The sequence below is a fragment of the Brienomyrus brachyistius genome, chromosome 2 (genome assembly GCF_023856365.1).
Source record: "Brienomyrus brachyistius isolate T26 chromosome 2, BBRACH_0.4, whole genome shotgun sequence".
Taxonomy (NCBI): Eukaryota; Metazoa; Chordata; class Actinopteri; order Osteoglossiformes; family Mormyridae; genus Brienomyrus; species Brienomyrus brachyistius.
This window is the reverse complement of record NC_064534.1, coordinates 631,226-652,531: the sequence shown is the minus strand read 5'-3', so window position 1 is coordinate 652,531 and position 21,306 is coordinate 631,226. Positions and strand designations below refer to the sequence as shown.

Here is a 21,306-nt window from a genome sequence, read left to right as displayed (position 1 = left end):
TCTCTTCCACCTGAAGGTATCAGTAAATTAATAATTCAGGTACCCAGAAGAAAATGACTTTATTTAAAGCTTAGGAAGAAAATCTACTATACAAAGTTGAAAAGTGTGTTACACCAGAAATACGATTAAGCAAACCTATCCATATTGACAACTACAGCAACTTTAATTTCTCCATGCAAATAGTAGCAACATGCCGTTTGTCTGGAGGGGAAGTTATAAAAGAAAAAAATAAACCTAAAGATGGCTGATAATGAGCACTGAATACATTTCTACAGCAGTACAGTTTAATTGCAGCAAATCATCAAGATTACTGGGTTTTTAGAACAAGGATTCCTAAGCGATGTTGCGGATGCTTAAAACAAAACAAAAAAAGTATCACACCAGTGACAGACTGATGCCCAAGCAGTGTGTTATGCAATTAAACAAAGCAGAATGTCACCCTTAGCAGAAAACTCCAAGTGGCATGTACACAGAGGCAGTCACAGCCTGTGGGTGGCGCTCTGTGCCATCCCATCACTGTATTTTTCAAAGCTGTTTGAAACATGTGAAGAATTGGGGGGAGGTACATGACACAGATTCTGCAGGGAAATTCTGGGAAACTGGTAAATGATCCATATCTCCCTGCTGTCCCAAGAACAGCTACTCAGCAGCGCTGGGATGCAAGAGGACCCACAGGGCGGATGGGGCGAGACAGTCTGCTCCAGGCCAGCAGGGGGTGCTGGAGAAAGCGCAGCGATCTTCACTTCTTCCTGCCTCCACGCTCCTTCAGTGCCAGGTGGATGACGGAGCCACTGTTCATGTTGTAGTATGCCAGCGAGTTGGAGTCCTTGATGAAAATGCCCTGGAGGCAGAATGGCTGTTATTTGTGTGCTTATGACTTTGTAACCTGCCCGGGCCCACAGGAGGCTGGCCCACAGGAGGCGGGCGGGGCTCACCTCATACTGCAGCTTCTGCTTCCCTGCTGGCATGCCCGTAGCTTCATGGATTTTAACCTTTATCACGGACACCTGTAAGGAGAGAGGGAGCAGGGGGTGGTCACCGGACTGGGGCCTCCTGACAGCTCATCACCAGTGGGACGAAGAGGGAGGCGGTCAGGCCTATACCTGGTCCGTGAGCGGCACAGTGAAGCTGAGGACCTGCCCGCTGAGCTTCCACTCGGTCTTGTCCTGCATGTTGGGTACTTGTACCTTAACCGCCACAGGGCCCTGGGGGGTAGAGTGTGTCAGCATCCCGGAAGGTTCCAGCGCACCACCCCCTCCACCAAATGGGGACGGACCACGTACCTTGTTCCTCCGCAGGAACTCCTCCTCGGGAATGAGGTTGTCTTCAGTCTTCATCTTCTTACTGGCCGGCTCATCCTCATGAGGTGGGGGTGGGTGGGCGGGGGGCAGTGGTGTGGGGGCGGCGCTGGGGGGCTGGGGCACCGGGGGGGCCGGAACAAAGGCTGAAGAGCATTAAACCAGGAGAGGGTTAACAGTGTATACAGAGCAGTGTGGCTAACGACAGAGAGCAAACGGGGCGCTCACCGGTGGGCACCACCATAGGGGGCGGCCGTGGGGCCATGATGTGCGGGCCAGCTGGTGGCATGGGCACCACGTTGATGCGGGGCGCGTGCAGCATGGGTGGGATGGGCGTCAGCACCTGACCTGGGCTGAGGCGCACCACAGGGGCCATGGGGGGCCGCGGCAGCACCGGCACAGTGGAGAGCAGGGCGGTGCGCACTGGGGGCGGCATCTACGGGGGACACGTCACGCTGAGAAAACGTCGGGGGCAGCAGTCACACGGGGGGGGGGGGGGGAGGGGGGGGGACAGAGGCCGAGAAACGGAGGCGGGATGGACACATCAGGCCAAGAGACCGGGGGGGGGGGGTGATGACACACACAGAGGCAGAGAGAACCAGGGGGGACGACACACACAGAGGCAGAGAGAACCAGGGGGGACGACACACACAGAGGCAGAGAGAACCAGGGGGGACGACACACACAGAGGCAGAGAGAACCAGGGGGGACGACACACACAGAGGCAGAGAGAACCAGGGGGGACGACACACACAGAGGCAGAGAGAACCAGGGGGGACGACACACACAGAGGCAGAGAGAACCAGGGGGGACGACACACACAGAGGCAGAGAGAACCAGGGGGGACGACACACACAGAGGCAGAGAGAACCAGGGGGGACGACACACACAGAGGCAGAGAGAACCAGGGGGGACGACACACACAGAGGCAGAGAGAACCAGGGGGGACGACACACACAGAGGCAGAGAGAACCAGGGGGGACGACACACACAGAGGCAGAGAGAACCAGGGGGGACGACACACACAGAGGCAGAGAGAACCAGGGGGGACGACACACACAGAGGCAGAGAGAACCAGGGGGGACGACACACACAGAGGCAGAGAGAACCAGGGGGGACGACACACACAGAGGCAGAGAGAACCAGGGGGGACGACACACACAGAGGCAGAGAGAACCAGGGGGGACGACACACACAGAGGCAGAGAGAACCAGGGGGGACGACACACACAGAGGCAGAGAGAACCAGGGGGGACACCTCAGGCAGAGAGAACCAGGGGGGACACCTCAGGCAGAGAGAACCAGGGGGGACACCTCAGGCAGAGAGAACCAGGGGGAAACAGAGACAAGGGAGGAGGGGACAATTGGGAGCCCGGGAGAACACAGTAATTTTACTGTGTAGTAACCTTAGCTTGTCCAAATCACTACATCTATGATCGGGAACAAATTGTGAATTTGAGATGAAGCTCTGACCCTTTCAGATCGAATGTATGAACGCAGCCGTAACGATCAGCTGGCTAACGGTTACTTTTAATCATTAATCCATATTCATATAATTTACTTCACTGTGAGTGGGCTGCAGGCCGCTAGCATGTATCACACACCTGGGGCAAGGACAGATAAACTATGAGCTAGGCAGGCATACTGTGCACTTCTCGACATGCATGTGATGGACTTATACTACATGTTGACAGATTACTTGTGTTTGCGACTCTAGTGAAACATAGGCAAACTTTTGAACATTTAGTTCTCTCTGGCATCTTCACTAAAACCTCACTGTCTGTGTGTGTGTGTGTGTGTGTTGCACGTTGCTGCATGTTGTGCCAGTGAGCTGCCCTGTGCCCCCTTACTTACGGATACTTCGTTCCTTAATTTAGCCCCGGGGCACATTTAATACCAGGTTTTGGTACTCATCCCTAGACAGGATACAGAGAGGCAAGGGGGGGTACAGGATACAGAGAGAAGTCCATAAGCTTACAGTGGGAGGGGTGCGGGGCACCGAGGCCAGCGGTGGCGAGGGCTTGGGAAGGCTGGGCACTGCAGAGACTACTGGTGGTGGTGGAGGTGGGGCCTCGCTGGGCTTGCTGGGCCCAATCTTCTCCTTGGAGTCGTCCTCCTGCACCAGGCCCTTGGCTTTGTGGATGGCCTCGATCTGCTCCTGCAGCGTGATGTTGGCCTGTGCGGCCTGCTGTGTGCGTGCCATACTGCCCGAGTGGCCGTCCCATGTCACCTAGGAGGTCACAAGCTTGGGGTCAGAGTGCATGTTGGTGCCGTCTACGGTCGGGGTCAGAGTGCATGTTGGTGCCGTCTACGGTCGGGGTCAGAGTGCATGTTGGTGCCGTCTACGGTCGGGGTCAGAGTGCATGTTGGTGCTGTCTACGGTCGGCATGCGGTACCTTCTCCTCTGGCTTCTGGATCTCCTCCTCCCCGATCTTCTTGCCTATGGCGGTCTCCTCCACACCGAAGATGTCGGTACGCCTCTCGGCCAGCTGCTTCAGGCTGCTCTCGATGTCAGGTCCCGGGGCGTACACCTCGTCCTCAATCTGCCGCTCGCGGATCTTGAGGTCACGCTGCTCCAGCCAGCGTGGGTCCAGCAAGCCAATGCGCATGTGCTCCTGCATTTTGCTGGCGGGGATCTTCTCTCCCGTAATGGGGGAGATCAGGTACTCCTCTGAGGCTACCGTTGGGGGGTGGGGCTTGGAGGCTGTGTGGCAGTACAGTACAAACGGTAAAAACGTGATCCTGCAAAGGGCCAGTGCTGCAGCTAAGCAACGGATCTGAATCACAGCAGGATGGGCTACTGGGACGTTCACCCCCCAGCAGAGACGACAGCACCGGCATTCATTCATTACAGCTGCTTGTTTGGTTGCTAACTGACTTTGGTGGCTTGGACAGTCTTACCCTTGGGGTCGTAGTCCTTGCGGATGATGACCTGATCGGGTGTGGGGGGCAGGGGTGGTGGCATGGGGTTATCAGGGGGCAATGGCGCCTTCATGCCGTCGTCATCTTCATCAGAGCCCTGTGGGTCAGCATCATGGCACACGCATGTAAACTATCCGTACCATGGCCAGCGTCATGGCACACGCATGTAAACTATCCGTACCATGGCCAGCGTCATGGCACACGCATGTAAACTATCCGTACCATGGCCAGCGTCATGGCACACGCATGTAAACTATCCGTACCATGGCCAGCGTCATGGCACACGCATGTAAACTATCCGTACCATGGCCAGCGTCATGGCACACACATGTAAACTATCCGTACCATGGCCAGCGTCATGGCACACGCATGTAAACTATCCGTACCATGGCCAGCGTCATGGCACACGCATGTAAACTATCCGTACCATGGCCAGCATCATGGCACACGCATGTAAACTATCCGTACCATGGTCAGCATCATGGCACATGCATGTAAACCATCCTTAGAGTGGTGAACATCCGCTCACCTCATCCATGTCCTGTAGCTGTGTGTCCTGGTCTGGTTGGGTTGGGTGTCCTTCCTCCCTGTCCACCCGGTCATCTTCCTCATCCTCACTTTCCACCTCCATCTCCACTTCTTCACTCTCCCCAAATTTTTCGTACCGCTCCTGAATCAGGATCCGAGCGCCAAGTTCTTCTGGGGTGGTAGGAGGGGGGAAATGTCCTGGGGGAAAGGAAAAGGTAAAAGTAATGACTGACATGCCAGGTCACCTAGGAAAGCAGAGAGGGAGGGGTAAAAGTAATGATTGACAAGCCAGATCACCTATGAAAGCAGAGAGGGAGGGGTTAAAATAATGACTGACAAGCCAGATCACCTAAAAGTAGGCATGAAGACAAAATTAACCAAGCAGGAGCGTGGATCGTTCAGGCTCGTTTAGTGAAATGTACCAATGAATTTTATTTCCAAGATTCCAAAATACCAAATTAGCTTTGCTTTTGAAATCACCATATACCGCAATATAATGTCTGTATGGAATGAGAAATTAGATGCCATTTAAGCATAATGATCTGAAAGAAACAGGAACCTCGAGAGCAAAGAAAAGAATCATGTTGGGTATTTATGTTTAAAGATCTACAGCTATATGCTTGTAGCCAGTGAAACCCTACTGTGATTTTACTCAATGAGCCTTTCTGTGTGGCGAGGCTGAATCGATTAATCGTGCAAAAACTTGCCCTGTGGTTTCTGTGTGTGCCCACTCTACAGAGAGACCATCAAGCGCAGGTTTTTGCCTGTCTCTTGCACTCGGTGGCCAGACTTGGAGTCCCCAGCTGAAGATGGTACCTTGCTCGTTGGGCTGGAAGTCCACGGTCTCCACCACCACAAAGTCATGCCAGTCGATCTGGGCATAGGCCACGCGCTCCTTCTCTCGCTCCTCCTCCTCTTTCTTCCTCTCACGCTCTTGGAACTTGGCCCACTCCACGCGATAGCGGACCTGGAGAGAGAGGGGACGGCAAGCTGATGTCACCATAAGGATCAGCATCAGCACTGCGCTTGCATAGCTCAGGGACCCACCTGGTCCAGCACCTCCCTGGGGTTTTCAGCCTCCTTTTTCAGCTTCTGCAGGAGCCCCTTTGGTGGGATGAGGATCTGAAAAGCATAGAAAGCAACAGTATTTCACCTGGAGAGCCAGACAAGAGCACAATTGATATGACTGCCAGCCTCTCTGGGCCTGTCCTGCACGCGGCCCCGCACAGGCCTTCCCACGTACCTTGGTGTACTGCTCCACCAGCTTGGTGAAGTAGGTGAACAGGCTGTGCTGGGGGCGCAGGAAGTCAAACTGGTAGTTGCGCTGCTCCTTCTGCATGAGCTGTGTGAGGAACTGCCGGCCATTGCGGGCCACAAACTGGGCTGTCAGCTTCACCACATCGAGGTCGAAGGCAGAAATGGAGGGGGGGTCGGCGATGAACTCAAATTCAGGCGGGGGCTCTTTCGGCACCACAGTCTCATGAATCACCTGAGCCTGGACCTGCCCAGTGACAAGCAGGGGCGACAATGCAGACCTGTTAACTTAATCGTGACTCCAGCAGCTCCCATCCAAATAACTGGTAGCTGCTCATCACTCCATGCTACCCAGAGATCTGTTCAAAGCTTCTCCCCAGATTTCATTTGATACACATAACAGCCAGAGATAAAAGGATGCAAGTGAGACGAGCTAAAGCCCACCTTCTGTGGCAGCTGCTGCTGCGGGGCCTGCTGCATGGCCTGCTGCTGCATGACCTTGGGCACAGCGGCTGATGGCTCCTGGGCCTTGCCCTCCTTGAACTCATTGACCTTGTGCCGGTAGTAGGCATGGTACGGGTCACTGGGGTTCAGGAAATTGAACTTTGGGTTGTTGATCTCGTTCTGCCGAATCCTGGCCTCAAACTCTGGTCCGTTCCTGTGGAGGAAAAAGAGAAAGGGGGGCAAATTTTAAATGGAAAAATGTAGACTTACTAAGAGGAATGTCGAAAAGAAGGATGCATTAGAGGCTATGGATAACACAAACTTTCTTCCAGTATTTTAACTCCAAAAGAGCTCTAAAGGCCGAAATCACTTATCTGCAGAATTGTAAGGGTCTTATAACAGACAATGAAACTGACATAGTTAATGAGTTTAAGGGTGGTTTTTCACAGATATTCACTGTTGAAAACACGAGTAACATACTGACTTATTTCTAATCCAACTTCACTTGACCAATATATGTATAACTGAAGCTGATGTGCTACAAAGCCCAGCTTAGCTCAAAAATAAACAACAGGATCCTGATGGTATCTCACATATAGTTTTAAAAGAGATGAGATAAATTATTTGTCAACCTTTAACTTTACTTTTTCAGAAATCCTTATCTGCGGGTGTGCTACTTTCTGACTGGAAGTGTGCTAATATAACACCCATATTCAAAAGGGGGGATAGAAGTAATCCAGCAAACTACAGGCCAATCAGTTTAACTTGCATAAATGGGAACCATCCGTTGCTTTTTGTTGTCTCACACAATTGCATACGCTTCAAGTGGCATTTTCCACTAAACACTGCTTCCACCTCTCAAAACTTTGTTTTGACAAAGATTGCAAGTTGCTGTGCTACATGTTGCTGGTAGAAGCATAAAATACTTCCAGATTGTCGCCCTTTCATCTGATGTTCTTTCGCTCCCCCTACTGCGAAGGGTAAGCGCAGTAAAAACTGAGTGGCAGCGTTAGTGTTCAGTGTGAAGGCCACAAAAAAGGCATCGAAAATGCAGGAGTGCTGTCATGCGACTGATTCTTATTAAATCTATTTGTACAAATAGGAGCTCTCTTATTACAGACTCCAAAAGCTAAATAAGTATCGGGCGCGGACCGGTCACGTACGGCCGATTCCTGACCCATAAAATAGGTCTGGATTGGTGCTGACCCAGACCCCAAATACCGAATTGGTGCATCTCTACTCACAAGTACAATAAATGGATATGGACGGGAATTCATGCACCGTTAAACACCTCGTCTGACCCGCCTGGCTAAAGACCTTTAGACTGTGCTCCAAAAAGCACAATGTGAACATTACAATAGCTCTGCCACACCTTTAACACTGTTCTGAAAATCAAAAACCTGTTAAGTTCCTGCAAAATGCCTCATTCCAAATGAACAACACAGAATGAGACCTAAGCAGCTGTTTTTGTTTCAATGACACGATGTCAATGCCTTTAATATGAATTAGGGTTAGAATCCTGTGTGCGTTTTGGCTGCCACTTTTCACCACTATTTCTATCTTTCCATTTTGTCTAGCATTTTATTTGTCAGGAATTCCATGTCACTCGCTCCCTCTCCCTATATGCTTCCCTTGTGCCAGCATAGTCCGTGAGTTAGTAAGCGGGAAAGTGGAGGCTATGTCGATTGTTCAGTTAGGTCTAACCTGTGGGTTCTAGCTAACGTGGCGGTGCCTCCGAGGATGATCACCAACTCCTCATTGCAACCGTGTGCTTGGCAATCTCACTCCCGGCTCAGAAATGACATTCACTGTGTACAGAGCTTGGTATTGCTCGTCGCCTGCAATATATTCACCACTCACCACATTGTTATGTTTGTATAAAAGTACACATCCTCATCGTAATTCCTACAATTTGATCTGTAAGACCTAACTCATCTAAAAGCTCATCAAGAAACTGGACTAGATCAAGGAGTTTTTTGAAATACCTGCTGATCATAACAGAGCAGAATAACCAAGATAAAACTGTTGATTTAAATCTGCAATGGGCACTTTTGTCTTTAAACTGTCGATCATCGACGAGTAACTTTCCTGAATGACCAATCTACCATGAAAAATCGATAAAAGTTGGCAAACTCCAAAGAACTTCCTACTACTGAATCTGCTCATCTCCCCCTCCACAGCTTTCAGTCTAAGCCCCTGCTTAACTAGCAGGGGTGGCGGTCCCTCATCACAGAATGAAACCAAGTGTTACTGATTTATACAATATCTCATTTGAATATTTGGTTTTTAAAAGCACTGGCCGTACTTCTCTGCATATTAAAACTACTTTATTGACCACTCAAGCCCCCGTCCTAATTTGTTCTCTGACCTCAATGAGCTGCGTATTCTGGTTTGTGACGTCCTCTGCAATTATGTTACTTGGTGACTCCAATATTCATATGGAAACTGACTGTCCTTCTGCTTGTGTGCTGTGCTCGATGTTTTGTACAGCATTATTTTCCAACTCATACTATAGGTCATACACTACTGGATCTTATCGGGTTTCTCTGGTTCCACAAACTAATTGAATTCTGCTTTACTTACTCTCTGCCCAGAACAAGTAAAAGAAACCTTTGATTGGCTATTGCAAATATAAGTCTATTGATCATATCATATCACCTCTCTTCGTGCTTCTCACCTCCATGATGCTATCAAGCTGTCACGGCCTATGCAGATACTTTCTCTGTATAACTCCATAACCTAACATGTTCTGGACACGGCTGTTAAATCATTGCTAGTCCCTATGACCATCTTGAGAGGCTGTGTAAGAAAGCAGGTCTGACAGTCCACACCGTAGCCGGTGATGAACACCTGAAGGCTTACAGATCAGCTCTTACAGCTGCCTGCAAATCAGGCTATTCCAATCTTACTATCAGTGCTTCGTGCGACCTAGAACACTCTATTCTGCCACAAATAAGCTCACAGCCTCCTGTAAAAATGCCTGCAGCTTTAGATGAGCTCCGTAACTCGGCAAGAGGTAAAGTCTGTCTTCAAGCTCCAACTGAAAACTCAAATTTCAGAAATGCTGCATCTACCAGTATGTAACATTCTTCTTGTCACTGTTTTGCTGTTGTTGCTGTGTTTGCATTACTTCGCTGTATTATTGTTTGACTGTAAAGCATCCTTTAATGTGAGAAAGGCACTATATAAATTAAAGATTATTAAGTTTGCAAACGGAAGGCAAACCTGGCTACGAAGCTGGCTGTCTTGTCGACAATGTTTCGGACTTCGGGGGGCGGATAAATGATTCCCACGATCGGTTTTGTGGCTGGAGTTTCATCCTTCGTTTCATCAGGTTGCTGGTGGAAAAATATCACCATCAATATCACACTAAAATCGGGGTAAAGGGCAGCAACTATATTCATCACGTGACTTAAAACTCCGCTACTGCAAAGAAACGCGTTTACAATCGATCTGCCATAAAACATCTTATGCACAACCAAATAGATACTAGGGATATATTGATAAACACATTTTAAACTCAATAGCAGGTTAAGCTATTTGCGCACCGATCTGTGACAGTATTACTGTTTATAGGTTTGTTAATGTACTGAAGGGAGCACAAAGGCCTGTAAAATGGTACCGTAAAGGACAGTGAAATTAACCAAGCCACAATAATGTTTAGCTTTGTACAAATACAAAACAAACAAGACGTCAACAAACTACCGAGCTGAAAAGAAATTAACGTTATCTAGTAGTTACACTTACCGAGTTGTTAAGTTCCGGCTGTACGATCTGAACGGGCCCAGGCGGCATGGCAGCGAGACAATGACCTTCGCCTTCCTACCTGTAATGCAAATCACAGCGCTCTTAGTGGTAATTATTAAAGTTGCACCTTACGAAAAAGAATCTTCTATTTTGTCAATAAGTTTAAAAAATCACAAAGAATATACGGACTTACACTTAAACTGCTAACCAAGCTGCTGTAACACAGGCGCCTCGTATGTGACCTTACCAGATCACTTCCGGGGCACAGATCGCAGAGAATCATGGGAATTGCGGCTTTAAAATTTAGCCCCACCCTCTTAGCTCGGACTAGAGTTGCTATGACGATATTTGTCAACAAAGGTGATTCGCCTCTTTGCAGTACAGTGACAAAACAACGAATGTTTCGCAATGTTGCTGGCCTCATAACATCGAATCCCAAAACATCTGTTGTAAGCCCGATTGTGTTATTACCGATATAGAAGCACTATTAGTCACTTTTGGCATCAGAGGATAGAATTATGACCCACCTTTTGGGTCGCCAGGACTGTGTGGATAGTCTGCGGAGAGATCTAACGGATATTCAGGGAGCTGTTTTGGACGTGCTTTCCTGTACCGGTCCGGTTCGATTTCCTTCATGGAAATTTCCAGATAAGATGTCCTGCAATTTAGACTTGGCATCACTTTTGGAGCACTACGACTTTGTGGAGGGGGAAGAAGAATTTAATCAGCACTCGCACGTCGTTCTGCTGGAGCTGATGATCGACAGGTATGGACTGACAGCTGTTGTGCTGTTGTTATGTCATATGATGTCGTTATTAACGCACATGGACAGAGATTTAGGTTGATGCTCTGCTCTGCACTTTTCTCTGTCTTTCTGTACCCTGGCTTTAGACTGATGCTCCTGCTTCAGAGTTCGAATGCCCATGCAGAGGTGATATTGGGGGTGCGGAGGAGTGGCTCACAACGTCATTCTGTATCCCTCGGCTTGGTGGTGAGACGCTACTGGCAGAACCTGCTGCAGCTGAGCTGTCTTCATCTTAAGGAGGTACGCGTGTCACAGTAAATAGCATTCCTGCGTAATGATGATCAGCCGCTTTTTGGGGGCTTTCACACAACGCGGTTTGCGCTTCGCTGGCCGATTGGTTCAGAGCAGGATGCCTCAATTCTTATTCGACAGCGCGCAGCAGTCCGGTAGTTTCTGGGTAACCTGTCAGCTAGGTACAAATCACCGTGGCGCGACGCAATCCAGTGGGATTCAAATCAAATGGCTTTATATGGTCATTTTAACCATATCCGGATAGTACAGTACACAGTGAAACGAAACAACGTTCCTCCGGGACCATGGTGCTACATAAAACAACACAGGACTACAAAAGCTGCACAGGGCGGCATGAAGTACATGCGTGCAGGCATTACAGGACAGTGCAATAAGACAGTGGCAGAAAGCGAAGCGGTTCCTTTTGTCTCGTTGTGTGCGGAAGCCACATTACTCCACTTGCATATCTCTCTAACACGCATTCATTCACTTTTTGTCACTCAAAGAAGCAACGCAGACACAGACATTGATGACAGTAACATGCTTTACTCCACAGGTCCTCTGGGGACCCTGCAAACCTCACATTTAAGGAGGGCTTAGTTTTACCGAGGCAGGTACGATATGTGTTTTGTATAGTGATTTGTCTGACCGATTCAGACGGGAGAAGAAACAAGTGTAATCCCCCCAATTTACCAGAGGGAACAGAGATAAAATGAATCCCTTCCGGTTGATGTCAGCGCCTAGAATGCAGAAGACAACAGAATTTTCATTTTTGGGTAGCCTATCCCTGTAACACACCAGTCAAACACAATAACAGAACGTTTTCCTCCCAATGCAGTAGCTTGCAAATTGCAGTTTTCAGTGCAGTAGTGCTGTACTTCTCTGCACATACTGAAAACTTTGATGCACAAGAGTCTGTAACTGATAATATTCACTATGGGTAGCAGAGAGGATTTACTCAAGTCGCTATTAGCTGAACTTTTTTACTAACTCGCCTTAGCAGCCAAACACCAAACCAATCGAAGCAAGTACATGACTATGACAAGGACTTTTCTTCTTTTCCCTCCGTGTCCTACAACCTCCCCTTCCCCAAAACATGCTCCCCTAAAACTAAAGGTGATTATATGCAGGTCAACTTTTTGAGCAATGCTGCTGGGCATTTATCAACCTTATAAGACAAAGGGCAACTCATGTGGATCCGATTGATCTCGAAAAGTTGCCCACTGCTGATCAAAGATTTTCAAACAAATTTATTGCCCAATTTCAATGGGAAAGTGCCCAAGTAACATTAGTCTGCAATGGATTGCAGGGCAACATTGCTGAAAAGGTTGCCCTGTGTATTGTCACCCTAACACAATGGCAGGAACTATCCATCCATCCATCCATTTTCTAAACCGCTTATCCTACTGGGTCGCGGGGGGTCCGGAGCCTATCCCGGAATCAATGGGCACGAGGCAGGGAACAACCCAGGATGGGGGGCCAGCCCATCACAGGGCACACTCACACACCATTCACGCACACATGCACTCCTACGGGCAATTTAGCAACTCCAATTAGCCTCCGCATGTCTTTGGACTGTGGGGGGAAACCGGAGTACCCGGAGGAAACCCCACGACAACATGGGGAGAACATGCAAACTCCACACACATGTGACCCAGGCGGAGACTCGAACCCGGGTCCCAGAGGTGCGAGGCAACAGTGCTAACCACTGCACCACCATGCCACCCCCTGGCAGGAACTAATATATAAGAAAAACAAATATAAATAATTATTAATGTATAATTGTCCCTGTAATTATTAAGCCATCGACATGCTGAGCCTCGATTTCCAAGACTCATCGGGATGGATGAGAATCTGTGGTTGACTGTATTGGATGCTACTGAAAGGTGAAGGAGGATAAGAAGAGATGAGAGTCTGGCCACCCACATGTAGCTTCTCAGTGAGCGCAGAGGGGAGTCTCTGTGGCATGTGCTGCTTTGAAACCTGACTTTTTTGAATGCCATTGGTACATGACCGGATACTATGGAGCTATCAATGATCGTGGTGATGAAGGGGAGGTCTTGAGAGATTGTCTGGAGTGTTGTGGAAAGGACTGGATCCAGTGGGCAGGTGGTAGGATTGCATTACGAGATGACTCTCAAAATCAATTCTGTGGCTAGATTGGAAAATTGAGCTAGTGAAGGGGAAGGGGAATCCTTAATGTGTAGGGTAGTAGTTGGGGTGGGATGCTGGTGTTATTGTTGTACGCCAATTGCTGAGAGCAGATCAGACACCTGACCTTACATGAGAAAGTATTATCCATGTATGGTTATATGTGAGGAATATGTCTTAGGGAGAGATCGCCCAGCAGAATGTTCCTAAATATGAAAACAAGCCCTTGTCCTAGATTGTTCCATTACTGTCAATTAGAATAACATAAGTGAATGCCACATACAGGTTTGAACCAGTTTTAACTGCTTCCAAACCATTAATGACAGAATGACAGAGTTACGTGGGTGTGTATGGAGCTAAGTTATGGACGTCATTTGATCACATGACTTTGCCCCCCCCCCCCCCCCCCGATACAAGAATTGAATCACACTTTGGGGAACCCAGCTTTGTAGTTATAATATCAAGCTGTAGAGCTTTACGTTCTTCGTTACATCATTTATTTACACCCAACCTTACTCTTAGCTGGTGCAAACCCACTGCAGGTCTGTGGTGAAATTTAAAATGCGTCAAGTTCCAGGATGAATCAAGCTATTTGATTTGCTTTTGTGTCAAGGGGCAAACTAACAAGTGCGAGAAGGAAGAATCACCTGTAGAGGGTGTTGGTGAACAGCTGAAGAGTGAGTGTGAGCTGAAGAGCACCTTTATCCAAAGGCAAGAGTCATCTGTGTGCCAGAGGGGCTACACCTACTGCCCCGAATCTGCCTCCCGAGACATGTGCTCTGTGGGTTGCCAGACGGTGGCGTCGTCTCCGCTACCCTGCCACGCCTGTTCTCACATGCAGCATAGCCTGCGGGTGACGAGTGACACCCTGAGCAGCATATGCCAGAGACTGGGCCTGCCATCCTGCCTGAGCTCCTTCCTGGAAGAGGTGCACAGTTCCCTGGAGCCTGGACAGCTCTCTGTGCCCGATATGGCTCAGTGGGCTGCCCAGCAGAGCCGAGACCTGGGTCGACTGGGGAAGTACCTAGCCCAGCTGCAGGATACCATCCATCCCCTGAAGGACAGCCTAGCTACTCTGGAAGGGGAACGAGGGAAGCTGAAGATCCAGCTAGAGCAGGCAGAGAGGTCACTGGCCCAGCAGAGTGAAGAGCACCAGGCTAGCCTGGAGAATATTGAAGTGAAGCTCCAGAAGGTCCAGGCCAAGGGAGACGAGGCCAAGAGTAGACTGCAAGGAGATCTGGAGGAAATGAGACTTGGTGAGATGCATGCAGACCTCTGGAGCTCCTGGAGCTCTTCTAAAGATGTTTGAAAAATTCAGAAATTGTTGCTGTTGGTTTCCAGTAATGTTACTCTTGTATTCCTTATTTTGATTTTTTTTCTGGTTAAAAACCATGCAGCTGTATAAATAACAAACTGTGAAACAAACCTGTAAGTTGCTTTGGATAAAAGTGCGCACTGGAGAGGTATGCGATGTAGTGTTCTGGGCAGATTATGCCCCGGGGCTGATGCATATGTGAGATTTGCTGTGAAAGTTCAGTTGGCCCTGTCACTGCTAACGCACACCCATTCTTTGCTTTCAGAAAATTTGTCTTTGAAAGAAAGAAACTCAAAACTCAAGGCAGAACTTTGCAACTGCAGTTTGCAGCTGGATAAAATGCACAGCGCTGGTAAGGGCACAGCCTATCTTTCCTCACCAAAGAGTACAGTCAACATATGAATGAACAAATTCCACTGGTCCTCTCAAAACTGTTACTTTTGTCTCAGCAAACTGCATTCGTTTTATATTTCTGCAAAAGAATTACATATGAATCATCTGAGAAATGCATGAAATGCAAATGTTGATATATACTATATTGCCAAAATTATTGGGACACCCATCGAAATAAATGAATTCAGGTGGTCCAATCACTTCCATAGCCATAAGTGTATAAAATCAAGCACCTAGGCATGCAGACTGCTTCTACAAACATTTGCGAAAGAATGGGTCGCTCTCAGGAGCTCAGTGAATTCAAGCATGGTATTGTGATTGGATGCCACCTGTGCAATAAGTCAGTTCATGAAATTTCCTCACTACTAAATACTCCACAGTCAACAGTTAGTGGTATTATAACAAAGTGGCAGCAATTGGGAACAGCAGCAACTCAACCACAAAGTGGTAGGTCACATTACAGACTGGGGACAACGTATGCTGAGGCACACAGTGTGCAGAAGTCACCAACTGTCTGCAGAGTCAGTAGGTACAGACCTCCAAACTTTGTGTGGCCTTCAAAACAGCTCAAGAATAGTGCATAGAGAATTTCATGGAATGGGTCTCCATGGCCAAACAGCTGCATCCAAGCCTTACATCACCAAGTGCAATGCATCGCATTGGATGCTGTGGTGTAAAGCACGCCACCAATGGACTCCAGAGCAGTGGAGACATGTTCTCTGGAATGACGAATTGCACTTCTCTGTCTGGCAATCTGACAGATGAGTCTGGGTTTGGTGGTTGCCAGGAGAACGGTACTTACCTGACTGAATTGTGACAAGTATAAAGTTGTAAAGGTGGAGGGGGGTTATGGTGTGAGATTGTTTTTCAGGGGTTGGCCTTGGCCCCTTAGTTCCAGTGAAAGGAACTCTTAATGCTGCAGTATTCTAAGCCATTTTCGACAATTTCATACCCCCAACTTTGTGGGAACGGTTTGGGGATGGCCCCTTCCTGTTCCAACATGACTGCACACCAATGCAAAAAGCAAGGTTCATAAGGACATGGATGAACGAGTCTGGTGTGGAGGAACTTAACTGGCCTGCACAGAATCCTGACCCCCTGGGGATAAATGAGAGCAAAGACTGTGAGCCAGGCCTTCTCGTCCAATATCAGTGCCTGACCTCTCAAATGCTCTCCTGGAAAAATGGTCATAAACACCCTCCTTAAGCTTGTGGACAGCCTTCCGTGAAAAGTTGAAGCTGTTATAGCTGCAAAGGGAGGGCCAACTCCATCCATCCATCCATTTTCCAAACCGCTTATCCTACTGGGTCGCGGGGGGTCCGGAGCCTATCCCGGAAGCAATGGGCACGAGGCAGGGAACAACCCAGGATGGGGGGCCAGCCCATCGCAGGGCACACTCACACACCATTCACTCTCACATGCACACCTATGGGCAATTTAGCAACTCCAATTAGCCTCAGCATGTCTTTGGACTGTGGGGGGAAACCGGAGTACCCGGAGGAAACCGGCCAACTCCATATTAAAGCCAATTTATTAAGATTGGGATGTCATTAAAGTTCATGTGTGTGTGAAGGCAGCTGCAAGCCTGCTGCATGTGCAACAAGCCTGCTGATGTGCAACAGTGCATGAAGATTAGCTGGGCATGTTTTCCTCTAGTTGATTCAGAGCAAATTTCAAACCTCCACAATATTTCCCGGACAATCAGACTTGCATATACATATACTGTTAGCCAAAGAGGTGGGCCATCATGCAAATACTTTAGGTCTGAGAGTACATACCCAGTTCATGACAGCTGTACTGTGCTCCAGAACACATTGTAGCTTGTAAATTTAAATAACACTTCAACCTTCAAACTTTTTATAGCTCTTGGTAACTGACCTTAGGCAGCATCTAAACACACTCCTTGCACACACTCTTTTCCACCTGAACATGCTCCTCACATGCATTCTTTAGCACCTGAGCACTCACTTCATATACAGTCTTTAGCACCTGAGTACACTCTTCATACAGTCTTTAGCACCTGAGCACACTCTACATACACAGTCTTTAGCACCTGAGCACACTTTTCATACACAGTCTTTAGCACATGAGCACACTCTTCATATACAGTCTTTAGCACCTGAGCACACTCTACATATACAGTCTTTAGCACCTGAGCACACTCCTCATATACAGTCTTTAGCACCTGAGCACACTCTTCATATACAGTCTTTAGCACCTGAGCACACTCTTCATACACAGTCTTTAGCACCTGAGCACACTCTTCATACACAGTCTTTAGCACCTGAGCACACTCTTCATACACAGTGTTTAGTTTTACTCTTCTTACTCCAGATGCTTGCACATTCCTTTTAACAAACAGACACCTGAGTGAAAAATGAACATTTTAAAAGGTTTTGCTAATGGGGCCTGCGGTCCCTGTGCGCCTGTCTTCAGCGCATGAAAGGGACCGGCTCCAGTGGGAGGTGCAGGCCAAGCAAGAGAAGCTTGAGGAGCTCAAGGAGCAGATTCACACCCTCCAGACCCAACTAGCTGGCCAGCAGCTTCTGCTGGACAAAGAGAGCGCCAAGTATGAGAGTGCCTGTCGACAGCAGGAGGTGAGCCCCCACCCAGCTAGAGGACGCCATGACAGCAGCCAATAGCCAAAGGCCATACTGATTCACTAAAGTAGGTGAACCTCTTCAACATGCTGAATAATCAATGATCAAAATGTCACTACTTTGGAAATATATGAAGGATAAAAAGGAATGGATGTATAGCTGGACAGATGAAGACTAATGGACAGATGACTTTGCTGCCAGTCAGCTTTCACTTCCTGCGTATCTTTGTGCTTGACCCCACCTTCCACTCCATATCCATCACCCATTGTTCCCTCTACTGTGCACATTCAGGCAACACAGGCCAAGCAAAGGGCCCTCCTGGAGCGTGTTGATGCCCTGGACAGGGAGTGTGTGGACCTGCAGGGGAGGCTGGGTCAGATGGAGGAGAGCCGGGCAGAGCTGCAAGGGAAGCTAAGGTCGACTGGAGAGGAGAAGGAGCTGCTTCAGGCTCAGCTTAGCCAACAGCAGGTAGCCCCTGTCCCCGACTCCAAAGCTACCCAACAGCAGATAGGCCAGAGCTACATCCCCACACCAAAGTCACCCGACAGCAGATAGGCCCGAGCTACATCCCCACACCAAAGTCACCCGACAGCAGATAGGCCCGAGCTACATCTCCACACCAAAGTCACCCGACAGCAGATAGGCCCGAGCTACATCCCCACACCAAAGTCACCCGACAGCAGATAGGCCCGAGCTACATCCCCACACCAAAGCTGCCCAATGTTGTAGATGAATGGTGTTCATGGACAAAAGGATGGTGTAAATGGATGGTGTCAGTGGGCAAATGGGTGGTGTAAATGGATGGTGTCAGTGGGCAAATGGGTGGTGTAAATGGATGCTAAGTCATGCTTCTGTGTGCTGCGTAAACCTCCCTTCTGGTAGAATGCAGACATTGAGTTGAACACGACCTGCCGCTGTCTTCCTGTGATCCTCTCAGGTCCTCGGTGTGCAGCTGCAGGAGGAAGCTCAGGCTCTGAGGGTGTGTGTGAAGCAGCTCCGGGGGGAGCTGGAGGAGCAGAGGCAGCGGGAAAGGCTGCTGGTGGCCTACCCTGAGCTGTGCCCCCCCACCCAGGGGTCCCCACAGAGTACGGCTGTCGTATGCTGTTGCCCACCGTGTGTCTCAAGCAGCATGGATTCTGAATAAAGGCACCAGTGGTGTACTGGTTCAAGGCCCAGGACAGCAGTGTTTATTATACTGTTGATTGAATGTTAAACTTCCATTCAAAATGCTTTGTATGTATGACCTGAGAAAACCAGCCTGTCCCTGTCATATTGTTTGTTATTCCTATATAAGTCTGATGATATTGTGATTTTTCCTGTTAGGCCTGTATTAACATATCAGATGTATAGTAGGGATGGTCCATGCTGTGTGAAGTAACTCTAGCGCCCTCTGTGAACAGTAGTGAAGCATTGCACCCTTGCACTCTGCCTCCTGACCTCCCAGGCACAGGTGATGTACTAGGGGACATGGAGCAGCAGCTGCGTTCCAACATGCTGCGGATTGGTGTCCTGGAACAGGAGAATGCCACCCTGAGTGCCAGCTTGGCACAGCTGAGGGAGAAAGGACAGCATGGGGACTGCAGAGTCACAGTAAGTCTTCACCTTTGTTCTTTACATTCACCGTTATATGTGTCCTTAAGGTGACAGTAGATATAGGATCAGGCAGCACGAAGCGCTGCTTTGGGCTGTACTGTGCACACAAATGAAGAGCTATAGGAAGGTTCCTCTGTGTTTCCTCTGCAGGGGGACTCACCTTACCAGCTACGGCCCCACTGCCCAGCTAAAACCCCAGAGGAGAGCCAGGGGCGCTGGCACCCCAGTCCGGAGGGCTTCTCTTTGTAAGCTCTGTTAGAAGCCATTACAAACATGACTGTTACAGTAACTGCGTATCCAACAATAAACCAATGCAGTGGCCATCATTGATGGCCGTGAACCAGCCATCATTACAGCGGACAGCACTAATGTAGTGATATAACATCACAGATGCATGGGCTTACACCTGACTATGTGTATGTTACACTGACTATATAGCTGGGTAAAAACCTTAAGAAAGTATAAGTGCCCATACTCAAACACCCTAGAAACTGTCCTTCAGTGCATAGCTTATGCTCTTTGTGTGTCCTTTGTGGCTGTATCATCCAGCCATCCACAGGGGGGCGTGAGTCAGCAAGGGGCTGGACTTAGAGATGGCATTCACGCCCTTGAGAGAGGCCCCATGTTCACTGTGCTGCACTGTCAGGCTGTGGAGCTGCTTCTGCCAGCAGAGGAACAAGCCGCTGAGAGCTGCAGCAGGATCCGTGCTGCTGCTCAGACCCACTGCGCTGCCCCACGCCGCAAACAGAACTGATGTTACCCAGCTGAAGGGGACTGTGCAGGAACAAGGACAACACAGATGCATGGCTGTTAGGGTGGTTCTTAAGTATGCATCAAAAATAAAATTGGAGGATTCCTTAGGTCTCACCCTCTAATACTGTCAGGGGCAACAAAAGAAGTATTTCTCCAAAGTTTGAGTGATTTGGGTGCCTATTTAGGGGTCGCTCAAGCAGAACAAAGTTATCGTTAATACCGAAATTCTGAGTAAAGGTGAAATATAGATCTATCAAACGTTATTTTTTACCAGTTTTTACATAACTTAACAACACTACAACAGTTGTTTGTGTTGAAATCACTGAACATGAAGCAGTGCTCACAAATAATGAATTTATTGTTAGTTACTGACAATTTGTTTGTCAAAATCAGTGAAAATGTGCACTGCAGCTCTTAGTAACGTCATTCACTTTCCATTCCACCAACTGTTTCCATTCAACTGAACACAGTATTTCTAAAGACAACTGAAACAAACTTGAAACTGTAAGCACTGTAGGAAAATAATGTCGTACACAGCTGCTAACACTACTACTGTGCAGAGCCATTCGCACCATCAGAGCTCTTTACTTAACTCCTCTGCACCGGTGAAGAAAACATAAAAAAAAATTATGTTTATTATCTATATTGTTTTATTTATATTCTATTTTATGTTTAATTGAGCAGTCACATACGAGAGAAGCCTGCCATTTGAGTCTGTGGTGAAATATTTTAAGGTGCTAGATATTTGTTCTGTTCTTTACTACATATGATGATGCCGATTATAATAATAATCGATACTTTATTGATCCCCGTGGGGAAATTGTCTTTACACCTCCTCCACCTTGCTCTTTGTAGAGTAAGCTGCCCGTGAAGGGCAGCCACCTGATGCGGCGCCCAGGGAGCTGGCTGTTAAGGGCTTTGGGGCACCCAGGGAGCTGGGTGTTAAGGGCCTTGGGGCACCCAGGGAGCTGGCGGTTAAGGGCCTTGGGGTGCCCAGGGAGTTGGGGGTTAAGGGCCTTGGGGCGCCCAGGGAGCTGGGAGTTAAGGACCTTGGGGTGCCCAGGGAGCTGGGGGTTAAAGGCCTTGGGGCGCCCAGGGATCTGGGGGTTAAGGGCCTTGGGGCGCCCAGGGAGCTGGGAGTTAAGGACCTTGGGGTGCCCAGGGAGCTGGGGGTTAAAGGCCTTGGGGTGCCCAGGGAGCTGGGGGTTAAAGGCCTTGGGGCGCCCAGGGATCTGGCGGTTAAGGGCCTTGGGGCACCCAGGGAGCTGGCGGT

General features: G+C 48.7%; 2 protein-coding genes across 3 annotated transcripts; one reads left to right on the top strand and one right to left on the bottom strand.

Moving 5' to 3' along the window:
* Positions 1 to 42: 42 nt before the first annotated feature.
* On the bottom strand, positions 43 to 10,499 carry sf3a1 (splicing factor 3a, subunit 1). Its single transcript, XM_048979232.1, has 16 exons — positions 10,386 to 10,499; positions 10,193 to 10,271; positions 9,671 to 9,783; positions 6,446 to 6,659; positions 5,991 to 6,248; positions 5,795 to 5,869; positions 5,564 to 5,714; positions 4,749 to 4,945; positions 4,199 to 4,316; positions 3,694 to 4,001; positions 3,276 to 3,527; positions 1,527 to 1,734; positions 1,284 to 1,444; positions 1,104 to 1,205; positions 936 to 1,007; positions 43 to 841 (listed from the first exon to the last, which is right to left on the bottom strand). The coding sequence occupies exons 2-16, from the start codon at positions 10,238 to 10,240 to the stop codon at positions 740 to 742; spliced, it is 2,379 nt and encodes a 792-aa protein (XP_048835189.1). The 5' UTR covers positions 10,241 to 10,271; positions 10,386 to 10,499; the 3' UTR covers positions 43 to 739.
* On the top strand, positions 10,500 to 21,306 carry ccdc157 (coiled-coil domain containing 157). 2 transcript variants are annotated; one of them, XM_048979246.1, is made up of 10 exons: positions 10,500 to 10,958; positions 11,084 to 11,237; positions 13,993 to 14,635; positions 14,960 to 15,046; positions 17,524 to 17,684; positions 17,979 to 18,155; positions 18,625 to 18,772; positions 19,132 to 19,277; positions 19,431 to 19,525; positions 19,830 to 21,306. In XM_048979246.1, exons 1-10 carry the CDS (start codon positions 10,711 to 10,713, stop codon positions 20,032 to 20,034), a joined length of 2,064 nt encoding a protein of 687 aa, XP_048835203.1. In that variant the 5' UTR covers positions 10,500 to 10,710; the 3' UTR covers positions 20,035 to 21,306. The 2 variants fall into 2 exon arrangements, 1 of the variants encoding a protein (XP_048835203.1); XR_007382908.1 differs by lacking the exon at positions 19,830 to 21,306 and having other exon boundaries at positions 18,625 to 18,666.

Bases quoted from the DNA above. Each gene is read 5' to 3' on its own strand.
- sf3a1 (XM_048979232.1), bottom strand. From the start codon at position 10,240: ATGCCGCCTGGGCCCGTTCAGATCGTACAGCCGGAACTTAACAACTCG. The intron at 4,317-4,748 runs GTGAGCGGATGT...GCTGACCCACAG, and splicing joins AGCTACAGGACATGGATGAG to GGCTCTGATGAAGATGACGA. The intron at 1,008-1,103 runs GTATAGGCCTGA...CTCTCCTTACAG, and splicing joins CTGTGCCGCTCACGGACCAG to GTGTCCGTGATAAAGGTTAA.
- ccdc157 (XM_048979246.1), top strand. From the start codon at position 10,711: ATGACCCACCTTTTGGGTCGCCAGGACTGTGTGGATAGTCTGCGGAGA. The intron at 11,238-13,992 runs GTACGCGTGTCA...TTTTGTGTCAAG, and splicing joins GCTGTCTTCATCTTAAGGAG to GGGCAAACTAACAAGTGCGA. The intron at 19,278-19,430 runs GTAAGTCTTCAC...TTTCCTCTGCAG, and splicing joins ATGGGGACTGCAGAGTCACA to GGGGACTCACCTTACCAGCT.